At 38.8% G+C, this 22,936-nt stretch overlaps 11 protein-coding genes and 3 non-coding genes across 14 annotated transcripts; 7 read left to right on the top strand and 7 right to left on the bottom strand.

Moving 5' to 3' along the window:
- Nucleotides 1-117: 117 nt before the first annotated feature.
- C5L36_0A01380 (uncharacterized protein) lies at nt 118-4,692 on the bottom strand (the record flags this gene model as incomplete). The annotated part of the gene is made up of 1 exon (XM_029463149.1): nt 118-4,692. One exon carries the CDS (start codon nt 4,690-4,692, stop codon nt 118-120), a length of 4,575 nt encoding a protein of 1,524 aa, XP_029319009.1.
- Nucleotides 4,693-5,196: 504 nt separating this feature from the next.
- C5L36_0A01370 (uncharacterized protein) lies at nt 5,197-6,798 on the bottom strand (the record flags this gene model as incomplete). The annotated part of the gene is made up of 1 exon (XM_029463148.1): nt 5,197-6,798. One exon carries the CDS (start codon nt 6,796-6,798, stop codon nt 5,197-5,199), a length of 1,602 nt encoding a protein of 533 aa, XP_029319008.1.
- A 298-nt stretch (nt 6,799-7,096) lies between these two features.
- On the top strand, nt 7,097-7,468 carry C5L36_0A01360 (uncharacterized protein; the record flags this gene model as incomplete). The annotated part of the gene is made up of 1 exon (XM_029463147.1): nt 7,097-7,468. The coding sequence occupies one exon, from the start codon at nt 7,097-7,099 to the stop codon at nt 7,466-7,468; it is 372 nt and encodes a 123-aa protein (XP_029319007.1).
- Nucleotides 7,469-7,709: 241 nt separating this feature from the next.
- C5L36_0A01350 (uncharacterized protein) lies at nt 7,710-8,123 on the bottom strand (the record flags this gene model as incomplete). Its single annotated transcript, XM_029463146.1, has 1 exon — nt 7,710-8,123. One exon carries the CDS (start codon nt 8,121-8,123, stop codon nt 7,710-7,712), a length of 414 nt encoding a protein of 137 aa, XP_029319006.1.
- A 39-nt stretch (nt 8,124-8,162) lies between these two features.
- On the top strand, nt 8,163-8,684 carry C5L36_0A01340 (uncharacterized protein; the record flags this gene model as incomplete). Its single annotated transcript, XM_029463145.1, has 1 exon — nt 8,163-8,684. The coding sequence occupies one exon, from the start codon at nt 8,163-8,165 to the stop codon at nt 8,682-8,684; it is 522 nt and encodes a 173-aa protein (XP_029319005.1).
- A 321-nt stretch (nt 8,685-9,005) lies between these two features.
- On the top strand, nt 9,006-10,376 carry C5L36_0A01330 (uncharacterized protein; the record flags this gene model as incomplete). The annotated part of the gene is made up of 1 exon (XM_029463144.1): nt 9,006-10,376. The coding sequence occupies one exon, from the start codon at nt 9,006-9,008 to the stop codon at nt 10,374-10,376; it is 1,371 nt and encodes a 456-aa protein (XP_029319004.1).
- A 298-nt stretch (nt 10,377-10,674) lies between these two features.
- Nucleotides 10,675-10,746, bottom strand: C5L36_0Atrna1F. Its single transcript has one exon. It is a non-coding gene; the product is annotated as a tRNA-Phe (tRNA).
- Nucleotides 10,747-10,758: 12 nt separating this feature from the next.
- On the bottom strand, nt 10,759-10,842 carry C5L36_0Atrna1L. Its single transcript has one exon. It is a non-coding gene; the product is annotated as a tRNA-Leu (tRNA).
- A 924-nt stretch (nt 10,843-11,766) lies between these two features.
- C5L36_0Atrna2S lies at nt 11,767-11,848 on the top strand. Its single transcript has one exon. It is a non-coding gene; the product is annotated as a tRNA-Ser (tRNA).
- A 318-nt stretch (nt 11,849-12,166) lies between these two features.
- C5L36_0A01320 (uncharacterized protein) lies at nt 12,167-12,847 on the top strand (the record flags this gene model as incomplete). The annotated part of the gene is made up of 1 exon (XM_029463143.1): nt 12,167-12,847. The coding sequence occupies one exon, from the start codon at nt 12,167-12,169 to the stop codon at nt 12,845-12,847; it is 681 nt and encodes a 226-aa protein (XP_029319003.1).
- A 365-nt stretch (nt 12,848-13,212) lies between these two features.
- On the top strand, nt 13,213-15,480 carry C5L36_0A01310 (uncharacterized protein; the record flags this gene model as incomplete). Its single annotated transcript, XM_029463142.1, has 1 exon — nt 13,213-15,480. The coding sequence occupies one exon, from the start codon at nt 13,213-13,215 to the stop codon at nt 15,478-15,480; it is 2,268 nt and encodes a 755-aa protein (XP_029319002.1).
- Nucleotides 15,481-15,576: 96 nt separating this feature from the next.
- On the bottom strand, nt 15,577-16,644 carry C5L36_0A01300 (uncharacterized protein; the record flags this gene model as incomplete). The annotated part of the gene is made up of 1 exon (XM_029463141.1): nt 15,577-16,644. One exon carries the CDS (start codon nt 16,642-16,644, stop codon nt 15,577-15,579), a length of 1,068 nt encoding a protein of 355 aa, XP_029319001.1.
- Nucleotides 16,645-16,964: 320 nt separating this feature from the next.
- C5L36_0A01290 (uncharacterized protein) lies at nt 16,965-18,470 on the top strand (the record flags this gene model as incomplete). The annotated part of the gene is made up of 1 exon (XM_029463140.1): nt 16,965-18,470. The coding sequence occupies one exon, from the start codon at nt 16,965-16,967 to the stop codon at nt 18,468-18,470; it is 1,506 nt and encodes a 501-aa protein (XP_029319000.1).
- A 210-nt stretch (nt 18,471-18,680) lies between these two features.
- C5L36_0A01280 (uncharacterized protein) lies at nt 18,681-22,892 on the bottom strand (the record flags this gene model as incomplete). Its single annotated transcript, XM_029463139.1, has 1 exon — nt 18,681-22,892. One exon carries the CDS (start codon nt 22,890-22,892, stop codon nt 18,681-18,683), a length of 4,212 nt encoding a protein of 1,403 aa, XP_029318999.1.
- Nucleotides 22,893-22,936: the final 44 nt, after the last annotated feature.

Raw genomic sequence — 22,936 nt, 5'->3', positions numbered from 1 at the left:
TTTCTTCATATTAGAACTTCAGAACATTTTAGGTCCATATTTAATAAATTATAATAATTGTTACAAAAAAAGCGTATAAAGAAAGCTCAAAAAAAAAAAAGAATGAAAAATATTGAATTAACCGTTTAGGTCTCTTGGTTGAATTGCACAACTCAATTTCCAACTTCTATCGTCGTCTCGTGCATTTGTCTGCTTTACTTTCCAAATTTCCAGTAAAATCAATTCCTGTAAAATTGGGACCCCGTAAATGTCAAACATGTCGGCAAATGATATCATATTATCAGTACCACCTAATTGTTCCTTCAGGTTTTTGATTGTCTCAGATCGAATGATATCAGTATTCTTGTCATTATACAATTGACCTAACTCACCAACATCTTTATAAGAAATCTGCAATGCTTGAATGTCACTAACAATTCTTGTGATCTTCAGATACTTATCTATATTAATCAATTTCTCATCTAAAAATGATTTGCTATTTGTACGATAATTTGGATTACCGTCGACAATAAACGTCAAGTCTTGTAAGAATAAAGAAAGATAAGGAACTATTGGAATGTCAATATTATCTTGCTCGTTCGTGGACAAAAAATCACGCAGTCTGTCACGATAAGCACTATAGTTTTTGTTTGGGTGAATGATCGATGCAAGATAATGGAACAATTCTTTATATTTCTCTGTAAGTCCTTCCCAGATTGCTGATATACGTGTAATTAGAAAACTTTGTAATGAAGTCATAATAGAGGCTAACGAATTGAAGTTCCTCAAATAGAGACATGAAATCGAGATTTTCAACCAACATTTGAATGCATGGATCCGTTGCCTCATTTTCAAGTCTGGTTTTAAAATACTCTCAATAACGTAATCAGATAGCAGGTTGGTAAACAAAATTGATTTCTGAATATTTGGTGATAAATTAAGATGTAACTTTTTGGTCGTGAAATTTTGATTCAGTAGCTCACCTACTTGAATAGAGCAAAAAAGTTTGGATTCAATAAGAGTCAATTGCTTAGCTATTTCTAAACCGTTAAAATTGAGTAAAGTAAGGTCGTCATTTAGAATTTTCCAACTTTCTTGGGAAGCACTCCACCATGAATCAATTAAGGTTTTGGTGTCCAGTGGCTCAAATTGATTTTCAATATGCTTCTTATACCAGTGAGTTCCTAACATACGGCGGTACGACATGATTATCATTCTGATCATCGAAATTTGTTGCGGAGTCAATAATACAGAATTAGAGCCTGAATTCTTTAGTTCGATGTTTAAGTTTAAGCTCAACGAAAGACGTGAATTATTTTCAATCGGAGCTTCGTCGATCTTTTCGAGGTCATAAGTTTCAACATCATCCAAAAAAGCGTTATATGCTTCAATCTCAGTAAGCAAACCATTAGGATTGGCACCAAGAGACATATTTTTCAATGTTTTTTGGTGCAATTTTGAAGAAATCTTTCTTGGTAGTAATTGTTCGTTATTGGAAAAGTTGTTGTAAAAGTTCAACCTGTCGTCATTATTTTCTATTGGTGGGTTCCCAATTAATTTAGACGCTGTGACTAGTAACTGATAGCTCTCAATAGGTAGGAAGTTCTTCATACCTTCATTGAAAAAGTTCATTAGTGGAGCTAACAAAGAATAATCATTCTTTGAATTCCAATAACTTTCAAGCCAAAATCTAAAGCTTTTAGCCACTAGCTTTCTTTTATTCATCACCTTGATCTCAGTGAATTTTCCTGTGCCATCATTCAATCTGTTTTTGTAGTCATCATTCACATCAAACCTTCTGATTAAAGCCTCCAATAACTGAGTACTGTCCGCAAAAATCCTAAAAGTCAAAAAGAAAGCATTGATAAAAAAATAATCAGGTGGATTACTCTCATCCGTCAATAAATAAACCAACGCTCTGAAGGAAGCACCAATAATTTTGCCATCCGTCTGACTTCTAATAAGTTCGCTTTCAACATTGAATTCTAAGTCTGAAAGCTCTGTGGCCTGTAAGTCTGTCTCAAGGTCATCGGCTAAAAAGTTCGATTGTTCATCAGAATTAATGTGAGACAAAAAGTCTAGACCTGCAGAACTTAGTTGCACATCAGTCGAATTACCCATCTTAAAGATAGAGTATTGTTGACTGACTCGATTGACATTCTCTCTCAGTTTTTCAGGCTTGGAATTCAACGCAATTGATTCTCTCTTATACTTACTCACTTGTTTTTGAATATTAGAGTCATTAGCTAGTGCAGAAGAGCACTTTTTAATAAACTCTTCAGGCGTAACACTCATTTTGAGGTAATTTGGATATCTTCTGCTTTGAGGTAGCAGCATTGAATCGTCAAAGCTTATTGAATTCTTCATTATGTAGTATATGCTAGAACACAGTTCAATCATTTTACATGCACACACAACGACAGCACCACCCTCCCGAGAATAGAAATACAAATTATTGTTGACTTCGGTAGCATTGAAATTAGTTCCTCTGTTGAACATCTCTTTTTTGGCAGAATCATGCAATATCTTGATGTACGTATTCAATTCTTCGACCATTTGTCTCAACTTTTCTGTCTGCAAATCAAGTTTTTTCATCTGTGTTTTCAAATTCATATTTGATGTCAGCTTCCCATATTTAGTTAAATTCATGGATAACCTTTTCTCGCTATCTTGTTCGTTCATTGTACTTTTCAAGAGTTTAATGATAAAAAAATACTCATTGATTAACAGATTAATGTGCCCTGTAACAGTTGCAACAACTTGAAAACTCTTTGGATTATGTTCGACCAAATCAATTCTTCCGGCAATTAAGCAAAAATAGGTTATTAGTTGATTGTAGATTTCGTTAATTCTGTAAGAAAGAATCGGAGGCTTTTCGAGGTATAGGATGTTCAAGTTAACGGACTCAAACGAATCCCAGGCAAGAGTTGTTCTGTTTTTATCCACTCTTTGAGGTAGTTGCTGAGTTTCCTCGTCCAACCTCTCCTGTTCTAATCTCCAAATATCTAAAAACGTGATAGCCTTTTGCAATAAATGAAATGTGAGGAGTTGCAAATATTCAATCTTGGAACTTGCTATAGTCCCCATGTAATCTTTGCCCTTACCGATAAGGTCGGCCCAACCACGTAAGAGTTTTTTTCTCATTTTTCTAACGACTGGTTTCGATTGAACAACCGAATTCGATCTTGAAATACAGTTGGTGTCAATTAACAGTTTTCGGACACCATCGGTCATTCCATTAAAGCACTCAACATCAAAGGTATATCCACGTAGTTCACCATTGATGTATACAGGTTTTGACTGAGGGTTCAATAAAAATGTACCAGCATGTTTCAGTAGTAACTTTAATGGAGCCCGGGTTTCTGCAAGGTCTCTAGGTGATAAGCTTTTTAATTCAATGTCCTGAATACCAGAAGTTACGGTGGATTTGAAATAGTTCATTGGAACCCAACCCCGTTTTAGTGAAGACAACAACGTTACCTCACCCCATCCCGAATCATCTAAATTATAGGTAAACGCTATTTCATCCTGATCAAACGATAGACAGATTGAGGAGTCATTCTCCGATTCCAAGCTATCTGCATTGAATGCATAAATAGCAGTAACAAAAAGAGCGGAGGTATCTTCATCTTCGTCTTCTGTTTCATCTCTTCTACTTTCTTCAGTCATCTCATAATTATCAAATAATTCAGTTTTGGAAGATCCAGTTTTATCCATCATTTTTTCAATATTTTGCTGTGATTGAACTGATGATAAGGTCTTCGACTGAGCTGGTTCACCTTTATTTTTGTAAATGGATTGATCTAGTACCGACACTCTAGGTGCTGTATTAGGTGGAAATGTTGGTTGTCCAACTGAAGGAGTGGGAGAGGTAAAATCCAAAGGCTGATCATCCACTAGTGAATCATACTTGGAAGTGACATTATCTTGAAATTCCACTTCTTCATTAACTTCTTCTAGGTTTTCAAGCGGTTGACTGGTATGTTTGTGCAACTGTGGTTTCATAGAGGATATCCTAAATTTTTTCAGTCCGTCGGTAATATCTACAGATTTGTGACCAGGAATTTCAGAATACATAGAAGATGTAGTACTTTGGATTCTATTTGGTAGAGCACTATAAATTGAAGATGTTGTACTTTGGATACGGCTTTGATTTTTCGACTCTGGCTCTAGCATGGTCATTGAATCTTCAGCGAATATATTCGTTATGACTTCACTGGATAGCTTCAAATCATCGTTATCTATTGTTTGGCGTCTAGCTGGAACAGGCGTGGAATCATCAAAGTGTTGTTGTTGGTGTACTATTGGTGTATGATCCTCAACTTGATTTTGCTCTACAAATGGTTCATTGAAAGAAGAATTATTTAGGATGTCATTGGTGGGTACGGATGAATTAAGGAAAGAGGAGGATGTGTTGTGCGATTCATTCTTGATTGACAATATGGAATTGTTCAATGATATACTTGAATGTTTTGAATCAGCGCTTCTTGTTCGTGCATGTTCCAGGATACCGTGCACTGTTTCTCCCTTATACTCGAACTTCTCAGAATGGGTTGACTCGTTGTCCATGTCTATGAACTCCTCAAGGTCAGGTTGGCTCGATTTTCTCGGTGGAGACCAGGCACCGGGAGACGGAGATAGTTGTGATACAAGATACGAAAAGTCCACTTTGGAAACCCGGTGTTCCTTTTCCACCAGAGTGGGGACGTCCATTGACAACTGCTTCTTGCCCTGCGATTCCAATCGCAGAGGAGATGTATTTCTAGACTCTGGTGATCTCTCACTAATGTCTGTATGTCAGAATAGGTCCAAAAAGGGTTAGTAACTAGATCAAGCAGTAACCAACATGGGGGGATGGAGAGATGCGAAACGGTGAGAGGGGTAGATACATACTCATTGTTGAATAAAGTTGATATACTTTGGAGGTGCAGAAGTAGATCGTGCACGTAGTGCCGTGCTGAATAAGTTAAAGATATCCTCCTTTATCACAATAAGAAACTGTAGATAATGATGTTCCTTACAGGACCAGCGGGCATGTCCATGAAAGAAATATTTTCATACCAGAAATCTAGACTAGGCAAGTACACGCGTAATTGCATGTTTTTGCTGGCGAAAACGCGTCAGAGCTCTAGAGGTGAAGGGTTCTACAACAATGCACTATTAAAGTTTCATTGACATCTACTTGTATAGAAAGGTGAAGTTCTAGATTTACTTTAGTCACGAGTATTCCGCAACGAGTTTGACAACGGCGTTAGTCAAGTACTCACATTCTTCAATTGTTGACGCCTCAGCATAGACACGGACGGCATCCTCAGTGCCACTGGGTCTAACAAAAGATCTTCCTAATTTTACCGTACTGACAAGTTGGTCTATTTTCGGTTGGATGGCATTTGGCTCAATCAACCTTCTCTCTGCATCTGTAGTGACAAAGGCATTTCTATCTTTAACAACGACTTTTGCTAGTTTATTAGGGAGGTCTTTGTATGTTCTAGACCAGTCGTTGTTGGATTGCTTTAGAATACACAACGAAGCCACAACTGCTAGTAAATCACTCAAGGCGTCACCTACAGTTTGGTTGATTAAGTCGTTCAACAATAGCAGTGATTCTGCCGCAGGATGGTTGATCTTTGAAATCTTGTCTCTGAAATTATCGCTAAACAAGACTGTACCATGACCATTTGCTTCAAAATAGATACCGATATCAAATTTGAGAGCTTCATGGTGCAAATGCTTGACACCGGTTTTGGCACAAATGGAAGGTAATCCGAGTTCTTCTACGATATAAGAAGTAGAAGCGCCGTTGGCATATGCCGTTTGAATTATACCCACTTTCAAATCGACAGATAACTGAGATAACAATTTTGAAATCATACTTGATAATAAAATCGCTATCTTGTCGCCATCGAAGAGCACGAATCCGTCACCTTGGTAATAGCAAACAAGCCTATCTGCGTCACCATCAAATGATGCGCATAGGGTGTTAGGAGCGGATGCAACTGCTTCACTAATGTTGGCAGGCAACCGTTGGTTTGTCTTGACGTAGTCTGCACCACATTTAACGTTGAGTTGCTGTGGATCCTCTGTGTTATCATTGACCACTTTAAACTTGCTAGCAACTGCTGATTTTTCCAAGAATTGCTCGAGCTTGAGAGCACCAACCCCATTTGCACAATCAACCACCACATTAGTAAGGTCCGAAGCGTTCAATTCATTAATTTCCAACAATCTAAGCAAAGATTCATTCAATTTCTTATAGTACCCCTCTTCGGTAGGTTCGCCAAAGGATGGGTCGTTAAAAGCCCTGGTAATGTAATGTAGTTGGGGAGTGGTTAAGACACCAAAATTTGTACAATTGACAAACTCAGGTATTGACTCAAACAACTGGGTACAAATATCTAGCAAATGACTGCCGCTCTCTCTTGTATCCCTCGCTATAACGATATTGGCCTTATTCTTGCCATTGGGGTTGTATTTCTTCCACAAAGGGTTGAGTATGCTTTCAAACTCGTCGAAGTTGGTACAATTAGCTAAACTTGTAGCTAAAGGTTCCCAATCCTGTGGCAACATATCACCAAATGGGTCCACAACTTTGACGCCGTTATCTTGAGGCGGGTTGTGGGATGCAGTGATCATTACACCGACTGTTTTCCCCTGAAGGGAGAAGGAGCGGATCACCGAGAGGGTGGCCACTGCCACCATGACAGAGTCCAGTTTTGATGCAAGCATCCTGAAACCGGCCGTCCCATACTGGAATTTGGGAGAAGCAGGTGGTGGGTACTTTGAGTAAATTGGCTGGATTTCAGAGAATGGGGCAGACATTGGTGTTGGTTACGTTTTTCCTACCTTAAGCACCAGCAGATGATGGAGATGATCGTGGAGAACGTGTGCAGGAGAGTGATTGTACCATAATCCAGTGTTGTACGGAGGTGACACCGTATAGGGTGTTAAGAATAGCAATGGCGAGCCACGGGGCATGAGAATTGATTTTTCCCAGTAAAGAAGCATAAAAATTTACAAGGGGATACGCAGATGGCACATTGGAATTACTGAGTGTATACGTATATGTATATGTATATATGTGAATATATGTGAATATATGGATATATAGTGACGAGAGATGGCGCCGGCACTGCCTGTCTATACACGAGGAGAGATTGAGAAGCTATTCCCAGTTATGAGGAGTGAAGAAATACCACCTAACTGCAGTTTGTACCAATTAATTCAAAACCAGTGTACTTATGACGGGAACCGGGTGATATGTCTGCCCTTCAAGAGGGTTTTCCTAAGGTGTTTGGAAACACGGAACGGCGAGGTTGTTGGGTACAGGCTGCAGCCAAAGCATGGATTAAAGGAGGGAGTTTACAGAGACATTGAGGTGACTAGTCGGAGTGACAATACCTACACGATAAATGACGAAATCCAAGATTTCTTAAGAGCAGATTCTGTCCTTCAAGAGAAGATGCAAGCGTATTATGAGAGACATGTATAACAGGTATAACAAGGAAAAGGACAATGATTTAATGTAGACTACTTCTTTCTTTTTTTTTTTTAATCTTGTTCCATTCTCTCCTTTCTACCCTTTCTCTACCTTGATGAACTTATTCGACTTTTCCTGTGTTGAGTGTCCAAATAACCCCCCCCCCCCCCCCCCCCCCCTCCTTGTTGCTTGTTCAAGCTGTCCGTTGTTTGTTGTTCATCTTAAACAAGTCCTTAAAGAGTGAAAGTCTCAACTAGAAAGTTTCGCCTTCCTTTGGCTGCGGGAGTTTCTTATTGGCCGGCTCTGCCATTGTCTTTCTCAGGTCCAAGAGAAGTATTTCAATAGAATACGAGCGCTGCCATCTATTAAGAGTTGGGAATTTCGATTGAATAACTTCGCCATTACGTTGATCGACACAGGGTAGATTGATCTTTGAGAGAAACTGCACCTTTGGCGGAGCATCTGGATAACTTTCACCACACACCACCTGCAGGGAGTATATTCTGTTTTCATGGACGGAGTTTGGCGGACCCAGAATGGTGGCGTTCCATGTGGTCATTGTGATATCGTTGGGATCTGCTAAACCATAAGAACATGCATCAGCTCCGAGACCTTTTTCACCCTTCTCCAATTCTTCAAGAAGCTTGAAATTACGTGGTATAGACATTGTATCTGGATCTTTATCTGACTCTTTATCTAGCCCTTTATGCAATTGTACAACCACATTAGATTCATCCCTATTAGAAATGCTCAGCGCAACATCAATTGTAATAATTCCATCCCATGTTGTGGTTGCCCCTTCTTTCTTTCTCACAACTGCCAAAAAGGGGGAAACCCACCCTCATACGCACTACACCGTCGCGTCGACATCGATATCGATATCGATATCTTTTTTCCCCCCCCCCCCCAGAAACCTACACTCCTCCACCGTCGCGTCGCGTCGTCGTCCCGTTTTCCTAAAACAGTTTTAAAATACAAACCCTACGCGGCCTTTTTATTTTTTTTATTTTTTTTTCAGAAACACCATGGTAAAAAAAATACCAGCAACGACTTTTGGCCTACTCTTGACGACTTGTCCGTGTCGCGACTTCTCGGATCCGACAATTGCTTCCCCTTCCCCTTCTCCTTCTTCCCCCCCCCCCCTACACAGTCACTCACCGTGGAAATTCCGAAAGAGGCCATCCTCACACGGGAGAGAGTCGCATTACCCATTGTCTTTTTCCCATGACCCGTCCTCGGCATGACACTGTTAGCATTTACCTAAGAGAGAAACGTCAACTATGTACAAAAATGGAGGTTTACTATATGTTTGAAAAATTCCTTATCTGGAAGTGCTTCCCCCCCCCCCTGCAATTCCTGCAATTCCTCTCGTGGTGGATTTAATCTCTCATCTTCCTCCTTGGATGTTGGATTGTCATTCTCTTATAATTGTTGTTGTTGTTGTCTCTTTTTCTTCTCTTTGCCTTTCTTGTTTCTTTTAATTTGTTTTGAATTGTTCTGTCTCCATTTAAGGAAAAGCAAGAAACAATAAATCCAATTTTTTATAATCATGTCTCTTAGAAATTTCGCAAGATCCGCAACTAGAGCCTACTCTACTGCTGAACCAACCTTAAAGGAAAGATTTGCTGAATTGTTACCTGGCTGGCAGGCAGAAGTCAAGGAGTTGAAGTCAAAGCACGGTAAGACCGTTATTGGCGAAGTTCTCCTTGAACAAGCATACGGTGGTATGAGAGGTATCAAGGGTTTAGTTTGGGAAGGTTCTGTTTTGGACCCTGTTGAAGGTATCAGATTCAGAGGTAAGACTATTCCAGATATTCAAAAGGAATTGCCAAAGGCTGAAGGTAGTAGTGAACCATTACCAGAAGCTTTATTCTGGTTATTATTAACTGGTGAAGTCCCAACTCTTGCTCAAACTAAGGCATTCTCTGCTGAATTGGCTTCTAGATCTGCTTTACCAAAGCATGTTGAAGACTTGTTGGATACTTGTCCAACAACTTTACACCCAATGGCCCAATTCTCTATTGCAATCAATGCTTTAGAATCAGAATCCAAATTCGCGAAGGCTTATGCTGATGGTGTCAATAAGAAGGAATACTGGAAATACACTTATGAAGATTCCATTGACTTGTTGGCAAAATTACCTAATGTTGCTGCAAAGATTTACAGAAATGTCTTTAAGGATGGTAAGGTTGCTCCTGTCAATGCTTCTCTTGATTACTCCCATAACTTTGCCAACATGTTAGGTTTTGGTGATAATAAGGAATTTGTTGAATTGATGAGATTATACTTGTCTATCCATTCCGATCATGAAGGTGGTAATGTCTCTGCTCATACCACCCATTTGGTTGGTTCTGCTTTATCTTCTCCATACTTGTCCTTGGCGGCAGGTATGAATGGTTTAGCAGGTCCACTACATGGTAGAGCTAACCAAGAAGTTTTGGAATGGTTAGTTGGTATGAAGAAGGAATTAGGTGATGACATTTTCAACAAGGAAAAAATCGAAGAATACTTGTGGAAGACCTTGAACGCTGGTAGAGTTGTTCCAGGTTATGGTCATGCAGTTTTAAGAAAGACCGATCCAAGATATACCGCTCAAAGAGAATTTGCTCTAAAGCACATGCCAGATTACGACATGTTCAAGTTGGTCTCCAACATTTACGAAGTTGCTCCAAAGGTTCTCGCTGAACAAGGTAAGACCAAGAACCCATGGCCTAATGTCGACTCCCACTCTGGTATCTTGTTACAATATTACGGCTTGACCCAAGAATCTTACTACACTGTCTTGTTTGGTGTTGCTAGAGCATTTGGTGTCTTACCTCAATTGATCATTGACAGAGGTTTAGGTATGGCCATTGAAAGACCAAAGTCCTTCTCCACTCAAAAGTACAAGGAATTAGTTGAAAACTTAAACAAGGCTTAAGCTTGATGCCCACGTCTAGTTTGTGTCCCTTCCCAATATTTTTTCTTTAAAATAAAAAACACTCATAACGTTTTAACGACCTTATATTTATTTATATATTCCCATATATATATCATTATCCTTTATTTATTCCCTTATTTTATTCCCAAATGTAAAGAAAACAAAAATTCTCAAAACATCACAATGGATAACAGCTACAAGGAAACGGGCGTCACCAACAACAGTTGAAAACCTGAAGTCATGACTTCCTCTTCATCTCCCGAACAAAATAAAAACCAATGCTGTTTAAAAAAATTAATGCGAGCTCTGTGGATCGAACACAGGGCCTCCAGATCTTCAGTCTGGCGCTCTCCCACTGAGCTAAGCCCGCAAAAGATAGGAATGCATAAGACAGGGTTCGAACCTGCGCACTCTTACGAGTAACAGAACTTGAGTCTGTCGCCTTAGACCGCTCGGCCACTTATGCTTCCTTGAAGGATAACAGGTTCATGAGTGCTCTGTCAAAGCTATATCCTAATTTAGGATGTTTCGACGGTTGAAGTTTTTTAGGATTAATCACTAATCTTTTCAATAGCTTTAATATCGTTTATGGCAATGATAATTATAAATATAATACACGTACCAGTAAGTACGCAATGGGCGTGATAACAGTTAGTCGTAGTAGTAGTAAAAACAGATTTTTCTCTTACTCCGTCTTCTCCGCTTTCTCTCGATTAGGAGCCATATCAGCTATATCAATTCTATATTACAGAATATTGTTTGTCTTATATATTTCCCGCCTGCAACCTATAATTAATCACAGTTGCTACCCTTTTATGTAAATCAGATTTCTGTATGAGCGTATTACGTGTTAGGTTTTCATTTTTTTACTATACAAGTTCTGTCATAGTTCATTGATAAATAATAGTTAATTTATGTCAATGACAGTGTCTCCGACGGTTTCTCTATGGCTATGCTCTACGTGATCAACGGGACTGACTCTCTATGCTTCCTACTCTGGATACTTGACCCTTTTTAACTCCCCTATTCTAAAATCGAAACCTTAACATCAGTATTTTATCGTCTATCAACTGGCACTTTCTTCGTTTGCAACACATTTTGTAATATCCCCTTCAGTATATGTAAGAGATCAAATAGAGGACTATCTCTCTATTTCCTAATTTGGTTAATCGTATGGAAGGTTGAAGAAGATCGCAGAAGGTTAGGCAAATGCTCTAGAGGGTAACTAAAACCCTCAGAGTATTTTTTTTAGATCAAACAATAACTATATAAAGAGGAAACATCCCATAAATGGTCTCAGAGAATAGAAATATAGAATATATAAGATATAAGTAGGCCAAAATGAGATTCTAAAGTAAGTACCACCAGCAACGTATTTGTGTATGTACTCGTCCCAGTGTCCGAGTGGTTAAGGAGCCGCCCTGCTAAGGCGGTGGGCTTTGCCTGCGCAGGTTCGAATCCTGTCTGTGACGTAATTTTTTACCCTGCTAAGATTCTTTTTGTATGCCTAGAACTCTTTTAATCTATGCTATCCTTTCTATTTGCAGGTTACGAATATAACAAGCAGTTTGCTATTGAGTTGATTATACTTAATAAAGCAATTACACAATGGTAATTATTCTACTAGAAAATAATGTAATCTAATTTGGGATGAAAAATGGGTATATCTAGAAGTGAGGATCAGAGATTTGTTTATTTAGACCCCACAGAGCTCCGTTATTGTAGTTTTTTTCATATATAAGTATCAGAACACTTTCCCTCCATATAGACACAGGCACAAACATCCAAAAATGTCATCTACTTCAAAGTCTCTAAGGATGGTAATTATGGGTGCACCTGGATCTGGAAAAGGCACCCTAACATCTAGATTATTGTCCAAGTTTCCGCAAATCCATTCACTGTCCACAGGGGATGTGTTAAGAAGGGAAATAGCAGCTAACTCAAAGATAGGAGAAATCGCAAAAGATTCAATTGCTAAAGGCCAGTTGCTTCCAGATTCTTTTATGGCGTCCCTAGTCCAGAATGAATTGAACAAAAACAACTGGTTGGATGGCAAAACCTCCTTTTTGTTTGATGGTTTCCCAAGAACAGTAGGTCAAGCACAGGCTTTAGAGCCAGTTTTGCGTCCCCATAATGCAGAGATCAACTTTGTTGTTGAGTTGAATGTTCCACCTGAGATAATCTTAGATAGAATTGCAAACAGATGGGTCCATTCTTCAGGTAGGGTATATAACCTACAATATAATCCACCAAAAGTACCTTTTAAAGATGATATTACTGGTGAACCGCTATACAAGAGACCAGATGACAACCCGGAAACCTTCAAGGTTAGATTAGATAAATATTTCTCTGAATTGGAACCAATTAGAGAGTATTATGAACAGAAGGGTGTTTATCATGTAGTTTCAGGTAATAGTTCCGATATTATTTTCCCACAACTACTGTCACTCGTTCATAAACAATTATCCTGAGTTTTTATAGAGACTTGGACTGTTTTATTTACCTCTTCAGTCACGATTACCATAGAATGTTTATCTCCTTATAACAAATTTTTTAGACCCTGGACAAGCAGTTAACTTGGTTGACCCGATTGGTCCTGGAGTTGAGGCAGACAATATACCCTATGATTTAGTATGCTTCTAATGGTGGCACGTAATGTGAATGCGTAAAAAAAAAAAACAGAGACTGTATCAGACACCGAGGTTTTTCATTCCGTGTAGCCACAACTGGAAATACGAGAACATCCACTATAATAAGTTGTCCGTTATCACCGCTGGAAGCATAGAAAGATTCAGTAACCTGTACATCCTTCTTTTTCCAGTATTTATAGTCTACTATGAGTCTTCTTGGCCTGCAAGCAAGGGCAGGGGTCAATGTGAAAATGCTGAAAGGTTCACTACCATTGACTAGGAATAGGACCATAACAAGATCCCTTCAAGGTCGATTGGTGGCTTTGTCTTCTAACATGAGTTTCTCTACAGGTTTCAATAGACCTTATATTATAGACAATTTTAAAAAAACAGCATTAAAGCGAAGCGTTGGGTTTAACCAAGTTGCCATTAGGTATGAATCTACGAGTGAAAAATCACAGCAGTCACGTTTGGAGAAGACTTCTGACAAACCACAAAAAATAACCAAGAAAGGGTCAGTCAAGGAAGTTTTGGAGTTACTAAAACTACTTAGAAATGAATGGAAGATCCTAGCATTTGCGACCTCGTGCCTAATCATTAGTTCTTCTGTCAGTATGTTATTTCCTTCCATTATGGGTAAGATTATTGACACTGCAAAAATCGAGGAAACCGATACTTTGGGAGCTATTGGCTCTCCACTATCAGATTCCATCCAGATCTTATCATATCAAGTCCCTACAAACGTATTCTACGGATCGTTGATTTGCATTTTTGCAGTTGGTTCCCTAGCAAACTTCGGTAGAATAGTTCTTCTTAGAAAAGTTGGTGAGAGAATAATGGCCAGGTTACGTGTAGATATCGAGAGAAATATCTTCCTTCAATCATCTAAATTCTGGGACAAATACAAAACCGGAGATTTGATTTCTCGTTTGGTCAATGATTCAACCATTGTGACTCGTTCCGTAACTCAGAACGTTTCCGATGGTTTAAGATCGACTATTAGTGGAATAGTCGGTTTCACCATGATGCTCGCAATTTCTGCAAAGTTGACCGGCTACATGCTGTTGATATTTCCTGTTTTGGCATTTATTGCTCTGGTATTTGGTAGAAGAGTCAAGAAAGTTTCCAAAGAAATCCAAACACAATTAGGCGCTTTGACCAAAATTTCAGAGGAGCAATTCAATTTTGTAAAAACAATCCAAAGTTTCAACAATGAGGGATACGAAGTCTCCAAGTTTAAGAAAGAGGTCACAAAATTGTATAAATTATCCGTTCATGAGGGCAGGTTGAATGGATATTTTTACTCTGCAAATGGTTTCATAGGAAATACGTTTTTAATTTATTTACTTTCTGTTGGTGTATGGATGGTACGACAAGGTGACCTGACTTTAGGTGAGCTTTCCTCATACTTAATGTACACTATTTATAGTGCTTCAAGTGTCTATTCGCTTTCAAACTTTTATTCAGAATTGATGAAAGGTGTTGGGGCATCAGAAAGAGTTTTCGAATTACTAAAATTACAACCCGATATTGATCCTCATGCTGGAAAAAAGGCCTCTGCTGATGGCGATATTGTTTTCAAAGACATTGATTTTCATTATCCGACTAGAAAAAATCACCAAGTTTTCAATAAATTGAATTTGACTCTAAAGAAAGGTGATCATGTTTGTCTAGTTGGTCCATCTGGATGCGGTAAGAGTACAGTGACTCAACTATTGCTCAGATATTATGAGCCAAATAGCGGTAAAATAATTGTTAACGGTAACGATATTACGGAATTAAGCTTGGCCAATTTCAGAGAACAAGTTGGAATTGTACAACAAGAACCAATGCTTTTCTCAGGTACATTGAGAGAAAATATCACTTATGGTAAAAGGGATGCTAGCGAAAGCGACATTGCAAAAGTATGTCAACTAGCAAACTGTTCAAGTTTTATTGACAACTTCCCCGACAAGTTAAATACAATTATTGGTCCGAAGGGAGCGCAATTAAGCGGGGGTCAAAAGCAAAGGATTGCGTTAGCAAGAACTCTACTATTGGGTTCAAAGGTTTCTGAATGTGTCATTGATCATTTGAAAGACTTAGAGTTGGTTGGTGATGATGGGGAGATATTATTGGGACCGAATATACTGGTGCTTGACGAGGCCACCTCAGCGTTGGATGCACATTCAGAGGAAGCCATCAAAAAAACGCTAGAATTGAGACACCAAGCTGGGTTGACCACGATATCTATTGCCCATAGACTAAGTACCATTCAAACTAGTAACAGGGTGATTGTGTTTTCCCAACATGGTGTCATAGTCGCTGACGGAGACTTCAGTGATATGATCAAGGATAAACAAAGCGAGCTCAACAAACTATTAAATAAGTCTCCTAAAGGGGATAACACTGAGGCTGAGTTGAACGAGGAAGAAGCAGATACCGTAGAAGGTAAAACTGTCACCGGAGAGCTCGATTCTGTAGGAAGAAGTTGATTTGCTTTTTCTGGTTAATTCCCCAATTTACTGAACTAGTTATTTAGATAAGTTTTGGTTAACCGTTTTTTTAGTTGTACATATATAAATTTAGGCTCATAAAATATGAGGATCACCACCATCTGTGGTATCCCAAACCGCATAGCTCCCTTCACTGAAAAACAACAGAATATCATTTGACCCATCATCAGCGATGATATGCTCTCCGCTGTTTTCATAAGCCTTTGTTACATTTTTGACTCCATATGAACCAAATGCAAACCAACTAAAGTTATTTATCAAATGTTGCATTATTTTAGCATGTAAAGCTGACGTTATCAAAGTTTCCTCCATTGTCATCACAGCCAAATCCACCGAATCCTTTGCATCTAGTCTCGCAAAGTAGGATGAAATGTACGGGTCAACATCCCTGTACTGCTGTACCGTGCCACCTATAGAGCTTAAAGTTATCCACTCAGCAATATCTTGTAGTTGTTCCTCATTTTGGACAATATCAAGATTTGGAAAAACGCAATCTATCATTATTTTCGTTGTGATTGTAGCTTTTTTCAGCTGAGCCTCGATATTCATGTTTTCTAAAGTTAAAATAGAGTTTTGGTAATCGAATCCGTCCGACTCACATGTTAGATTATACACGTAATTCTTAGAATCTATATTCTCCGCAAACCATAACAGACGCACATAGTTTTGGATGTTTTTTTTTATATTTTCCTCAAAGTTGACCAAATCAAAGGTATGAATGTACATTTGGCTGACAACATTTCTGTTGCCGCGTGAAGCAGTCGATAGTTTAAATTGAAATCCAGATTTTAAGTATGACTCCTTCTTCAGCTTCAAAGTTAGTTTCCCCCGATGAATACATATGCTATTTTCATCCATTATGTCTGTATCTGTGGAAATCAGTTTGAAATATTGTCTCTCGATAGGTTCAAACGCAAGTATATATTTGAGCAGCTGGAAAAGGTTCGCCATGAATTCTATGCTTTCACATGTTATTGACTTCATATAATCTGCACCAGCACTTTCCAATTCAGCCTTTTTCACCACCACATCGATTCTATTTACAAAGTTGTGGGAATCGTACATCTGTTCCAGTTTTTTCTCAACATCCTGTGTAAACAACCCGCCTTTAACAGTGGTCCTTCCTAATTGTACATCCTTCATTCCCCTTTAAGCAGATTTAGGTCCCTGTGAGTAAGCGTTTCAGTTTGAACGTGTCAAACTAAACCCTGATATACATACGTGCATAAATTTTGCTGATATCTTTTCAGCAGCTCTTCTTTTGGGATTTTCGCATTCCACGTCAATTTCTTCAATTTCTAGAAATTACTGAGTCAGCGAGTTCACATTCGTCTCAAATTTCATTTATATATGTTTGCGGGAAGGAAAGTTGAGCATATCTATGAAAGTTTATCTATTGATGAGAGAAAATTTCCTAAAAGGTTGAACTATAGTGGGAATTTAGTTAAAGATACTTTGAAATAATGGGATACAAGGTTGTGGATTCCCAGCCAGAGAATCCGTTCAGCAAGATCGTCCAAGGCCAAACAATAGTTGAAATACCAGAGTTTGAATTAGAATGTGGTGATATTCTGTATAAAGTTCCTGTTGCATATAAGTCATGGGGTAAATTGAACGATCAAGGTAATAATTGTATGATAATATGCCATGCATTGACAGGATCAGCAGACGCAGCCGATTGGTGGGGGCCATTGTTTGGTAGAGGCAAAGCTTTTGATCCAACCAGGTTTTTCATTATTTGCCTCAATTCCTTAGGCTCTCCCTATGGTTCTGCATCTCCGATGACTACAGATTACGAATATGGGGAAGAGAGATATGGCCCAGAATTCCCATTATGCACAGTTAGAGACGACGTTCGAATCCATAAAATGGTTTTGGATTCTTTGGGGGTGAAGGAATGTGCTATTTGTATTGGAGGTTCAATGGGTGGTATGTTAGCATTAGAATGGACGTTTGTGGACGGGGGAAAGTTTGTGAAAAATTTGGTTGCTTTGGCGACTAGTGCAAAACACTCTGCGTGGTGCATTTCTTGGGGTGAAGCTCAACGCCAATGCATATACAATGACCCAAAATATGACGATGGTTATTATCCACTGGGGGATCCGCCAAATACCGGGTTAGGAGCAGCAAGAATGTCTGCTTTATTGACCTATAGGTCAAGGAATTCTTTTGAATCAAGATTCGGGAGAGAAGCTCCAAGTGAAAAGCAAAGATTAAAAAGTACAACAAATCTGCCCAATGTTGCTAATTTATCTTTAAAAGATAAGGAACAAACATCTGCTGTTGAAGATGAAAACGAACAGCACGAAAGAGAAGTGAACTGGAAGATACACAATGAAGGTGCCAGCAGGAAAAAATCGTTTGAATCATACAGGTCGAGTCGATCAAGTTCTTTCCTTTCAAGCACAAGCATAGAAGAAACCAACGGCTCAACTTTGTCATCAAAAATAGCGAGTGATTCTGCTTCAATGTCAACCAAACCACGATCACGCTCTCGTAGATTACCCCAGCACTATTTTTCAGCGCAGTCCTACCTCCGATACCAAGCAAATAAATTTGTGTCTCGTTTCGACGCTAATTGCTATATTGCAATCACCAGGAAGTTGGACACACATGATGTTGGTCGTGATAGGCCTGAGTATAACAATGACACGGCAATATCATTGCAATCTAGGAAACAGCCGGCATTAATAGTGGGAATAAGTTCTGATGCTTTGTTTACTCTGAGTGAACAGATATTCATTGCTAAAAATATGCCCAATGCAAGACTAGTAAAAATTGATTCCCCAGAAGGCCATGACGCATTTCTTTTGGAATTCAATGAAATCAATGAGCTTTTGCTCACGTTTGAACGTGAAAACTTGAAGGAGATAATGTGCAGAGAGGGTAACTTTGAAGATTGGAATGACACAATAGATGAAGTTAAGGAAAGTGTCTTTGGCGAGGCCGAAGATGTCGCTCAATGGTAATGGAATGGAGTAATTTATGACAGACTAAGATCATAGCTATCTTAAGATTTTTCAACAAAACGATTTAACTTTTCAACAAAGCTTTCATCCCAGGTTGTGTAAGCATGTACATTTTTTATACACATCTATAAATAACGCTAGCCGGATATTAATTGAAAAAATCAGAAAAATAGAATTTGAGATGAAGTTAAAGAGAAATGGTGATGTCTCTTAGACCAGTAGCCAGGAACCGTCCATTTCTACATTTTCATCTTCCCTCTCGTCATCAACATCATCCCCATGTTTATGCTTTGCAATACTTAACCTTTTAGCATATTCCATTAAGACATAAATGTTATCAATTGCTGTTTTGACTCCGTTTTCAGACCTTATCAACTCTCCTACAGCTTTGGCACGATCAATGATTCTACTATTCGTAGTGACTTCTCTTATAGCCTTAGAAAGAGCCTTGCTATCCAGAGATTTGAGGGAGACACCACAGCCAAGATCTTCCACTCTTCCTGCATAAAACTTTTGGTCTCCGAAAAATGGTTTAACAATAGTGGGTAATCCAAATCTCAACGATGCACCAGTAGTACCGGAACCCCCATGATGAACCGCCGCATCAATTTGGGTAAAAAGCCAATCATGAGGAATATTACCAGAATTATAGATTTCACGAGGTAGCTCCATTTCAATCTCCTTACTGTTTTTGGAACCCAGTCTCTCTGACCAGCCTTTGTTTAAAATACAACGAACATCACTTGCCAGCACAGCTTCTACCACTGCACGCGTCAGCTCTGTTGGATCCTCAACAACAATTGAGCCAAACCCAATATACACCAGCTTTTTGTTATCATCTCTGGCTTTTTTAATGAAAGCAATGAGGGCTTCGGGTGGTGTATAATCAGTTTTTTCATCAAGAAACCAATAGCCCGTCACCTTTACCCATTCCGGAAAATCTACAGAAGGTGGAAATACCACTGGAGATATATTGTACAAAAACGGAACACTATTTTGATGCATGGCATTCAAGTTTGTCTTTGGCAAGCCTAAAGTTTTGACCCTCCACTTGTTCACCTGGTAGCTTGTACCTCTCCAATAACCATTTTCAAAAGCAACATGTGTCATATAATTATAGGATCCACCTAGCTTTTGATCTGGAACTAAGAAGGCATGAGGGTAAGCCCTCGTTCTTGTCCATGGCATTGTAAATGCTCTAAAATAAGGGATTTGTAACTTTTCTGCAATATGAATTCCACTTATAGATGAAGGCGACTCAATCAAAACGTCTGCATCTTGGCAAGCATTCCATGAAGAAAGCAATAAATCGTCAATCCATGCTCGGAATTTAGATCTGGCTTCTTTTATAAAGGAATAATTGATTGATGGGTTAGAAACCATCAGTGCCATTAGTTCTGAAGGATCGCCAGCAATAGCACCAAATTCGATACCATGATTCAAAATCCAATCTTTAAACTCTTCGTGAGTAACAATCTTGACCTTATGGCCTTCCTCTAATAAAGATTTCCCTAAAGCAATATACGGTTGAACGTCACCTCTTGAACCAATAGTCAACAACGTAAATCTATAGACTTTCATCGATTTCAATTGTAACTTGTCAATTGGGTGATCCTCAATAATAATTGGCACACTGACACCCATTCCTTCATTCAACTTATTCTCGAACATTTTAAGCTTTGCAGAGCTGATACAAGAATTCTCTGACTCAAAACTGCAATCGGGAGATCCAGTCCCACTTGAATAGTTTTTAAATATGTCAAGCTGTTTTAGTAATTGAAGTTCACAGTCATCCCTATACTCATTAGCTGAAAATTCAAAAAACAGTTCTTCATGCCCTCTGATAACAATAACCAAACCACAATAACCAAACCTAAATCCACTTTCCTTATGAATGTTTTCAATGTCGGTAAAAGGAAGGATCATAACAGTATTCGAACCAACAACAGTAGATCTAAAGCATACATTTTGAGTACCAATATACAGTTTTCCGTAACTTGGTAAGCCTTTCATTAAATATAGGTGATAAGTAGATACCAACTTTTCAGTACCACTTAAAGAAAACCTTTTGATAAATCTCTTTTGGGCTTGATCTCTTGATTTTTTGTTGTTCAGGAAATACGTATCTCCACCTTCAAGGGCCAATTCACTTTCTAAATAATGCGTGGGTGGTCCTGCAAAAATTAGACCATGTCCAAATGATGTGACATTCTGAACCATTGACTTCAGGGACCATTTTCTTTCTGTGACCTCATCATCATCCCCCCATTCAGCTAGTTTGCTATCATTATTCATTCTTTCATCTTGCAACGGATGTATAGTAGATTTAGTGTCGTTGGATTTAGCCCTACTTTGGAACCTCGAAGGTATAAACCTTCTAGATAGTTTACCAAGACCTTCTACTTTGGTGATGTTATCGCTTGAATCTGGTTCCAGAATCGATGCTTCGTTGTTGTTGTTGTTGTTGTCATCATCATCATCATTAGCATCATCATCATCAACATAGTCAGTATCAGTATCCACTTCACTCTCTTCATCTGAAGATAATAAAGCGGACTTGATGCCTTTTAATATCCCGTTTCTCTTTTTAGGTTTGAAGTTAGTAGACTCCACTGCAGAAGCAGAATGTTTTAATAATTCCATTTTAGATTTAATAAGATCTGAATAATCTAAAGTTTCTTGGTCAATATCCGTGCATACTTGTACACCTGCATTCTCAACGGCTTGTTTGATATCTCTAATTGCTCTCTCACCATCAGAAAAAAACATAAGATAGTAATCGTCAATAGCAAAAGATTCGTTGTTTTCAATAACCTTGATTCTCAAGTTCTTTGCTACACCTACTATTGAAGTTAACTCAATATCAACTAAATTTTGCAAGGGAATTTTGATGGCAACCTGGTCACCTTTGTTTCTAGAGGAGAATATTTGTTTTTTCAAAGTAGTTACCCAAGACCTAGCCACATCATGGTTTTCAGCTTGGAACCAATGTGTTCTATTTTCGGTAACAATCCTGATCCATACAGGAGTTAAAGGATCTCCAGTTTTTGAGTTCCCATATACTTCTGCTCGCAGAGCGGTTCTCAGGTCAATAACTAGCTCTGGAAAGTACAATTCGGTTGGAGATGAATAAATGGAAAATGTATTCTCTCTGATAATTACCCACTTTCTATGAAGTCTTAGAGAATGAAAGGAAGCTATCGAGAGAGCACCACTTTTAATTTCAGCATCTTTTCTCTTTTTAGGCAAAAATGCAAAAAACAAGATATTGTAAGTGGTGGTATATAGGTGACCTTGTAATAAAACATCTCCCATTAGCCAGCACGGATAGTCGCCCAGAAATTCTTCGTTATCATTAATGCCAAAGACATTCTTCAGCTTCTCAGTGATAGCCTCTGCCCGTTTAACCAGAAAGTCTGCATCCCCATCAGTGCCTGCACCATAAGTTACCCTCTTAACAACTGAAAGTTCAAAAACTGACAGGTTCCGACGAGGCTTAACGGGTTCTTTCTCCCTTATAGTTTCGTCTTTAAATGTGGGTATTGGAATAGTGGAGTCAGACTTCGAGTAACATACGGAACTACCATCATCCGAAACAATGGATTCCAATTGATCGATATTCGAATCATTATCCTTAAGGGTAACAACTTCATTTATTTTAGAGGCGACATGGTCTAGTAACTGGTGTTGACTGCATCCATCTTCTGAGTTCCCACCTTGAACACTAGGAGAAGCTTCACTGTTTCCTATAGATGAGCCATCTGGCTCCGTTGTATTCGTTTCCATTTCTCTGCTTTCATTTTCAATGTCTTGAAATCCAGCATACATACTAGCAGTTGCCAGATAGCCAGCAAAGCTCTTGGAGATGCCATCGATACTTTTGTTTCCGTCAATAAGTTTACCCTTTGGTTTTGGAAGAGGTTTCACAACTACTTTTCCAGCTGTCTTAATAGGATGCACAGACTTTCGAAGAAGCCACTGTGATGAAGCACCTACCTTCTTCACATCATCACCTAAGCCCAAATCAGCCAATGGTGATTTGTACTTTCTCAAAGGGCTCCAGCTTTTATAAGAATCTTTGAGAATATAATCATCATCTGCAATGTACTCATCATCAGACCCTAGTACGTTTGTCTCACTTCCATTATATTCTCCGTCTTTTGCCTTTGAGGTCTTCTTTTCGCTGTGGGGGATATCTCCAGAACTATTTCTAGTTTTTCCTTCAAAACCAGCACTGATATCTCTGGTCAGATCAATAGCATTAACAAAAAGTTTACGTGCTGGTAGGGCATATTTGATAGGCAATTGTATGGGGCTTTTTATTTTGTACAACTGTGAGTCAGTTTTGGCTAGTCTATCCGCCAGTTTGGTCTCATCTTTATTCAGCATTTTGCCTGAGGCTCTGATGTTTGTCTCTTCCATTATAGTTCAAACCCCTAACAGTGGTATCGATGATAGACAGAATT

The sequence above is a fragment of the Pichia kudriavzevii genome, chromosome 1 (assembly GCF_003054445.1).
Source record: "Pichia kudriavzevii chromosome 1, complete sequence".
Taxonomy (NCBI): Eukaryota; Fungi; Ascomycota; class Pichiomycetes; order Pichiales; family Pichiaceae; genus Pichia; species Pichia kudriavzevii.
The sequence above is the reverse complement of the archived record's forward strand: the minus strand, read 5'-3'. Positions and strand labels throughout refer to the sequence as shown.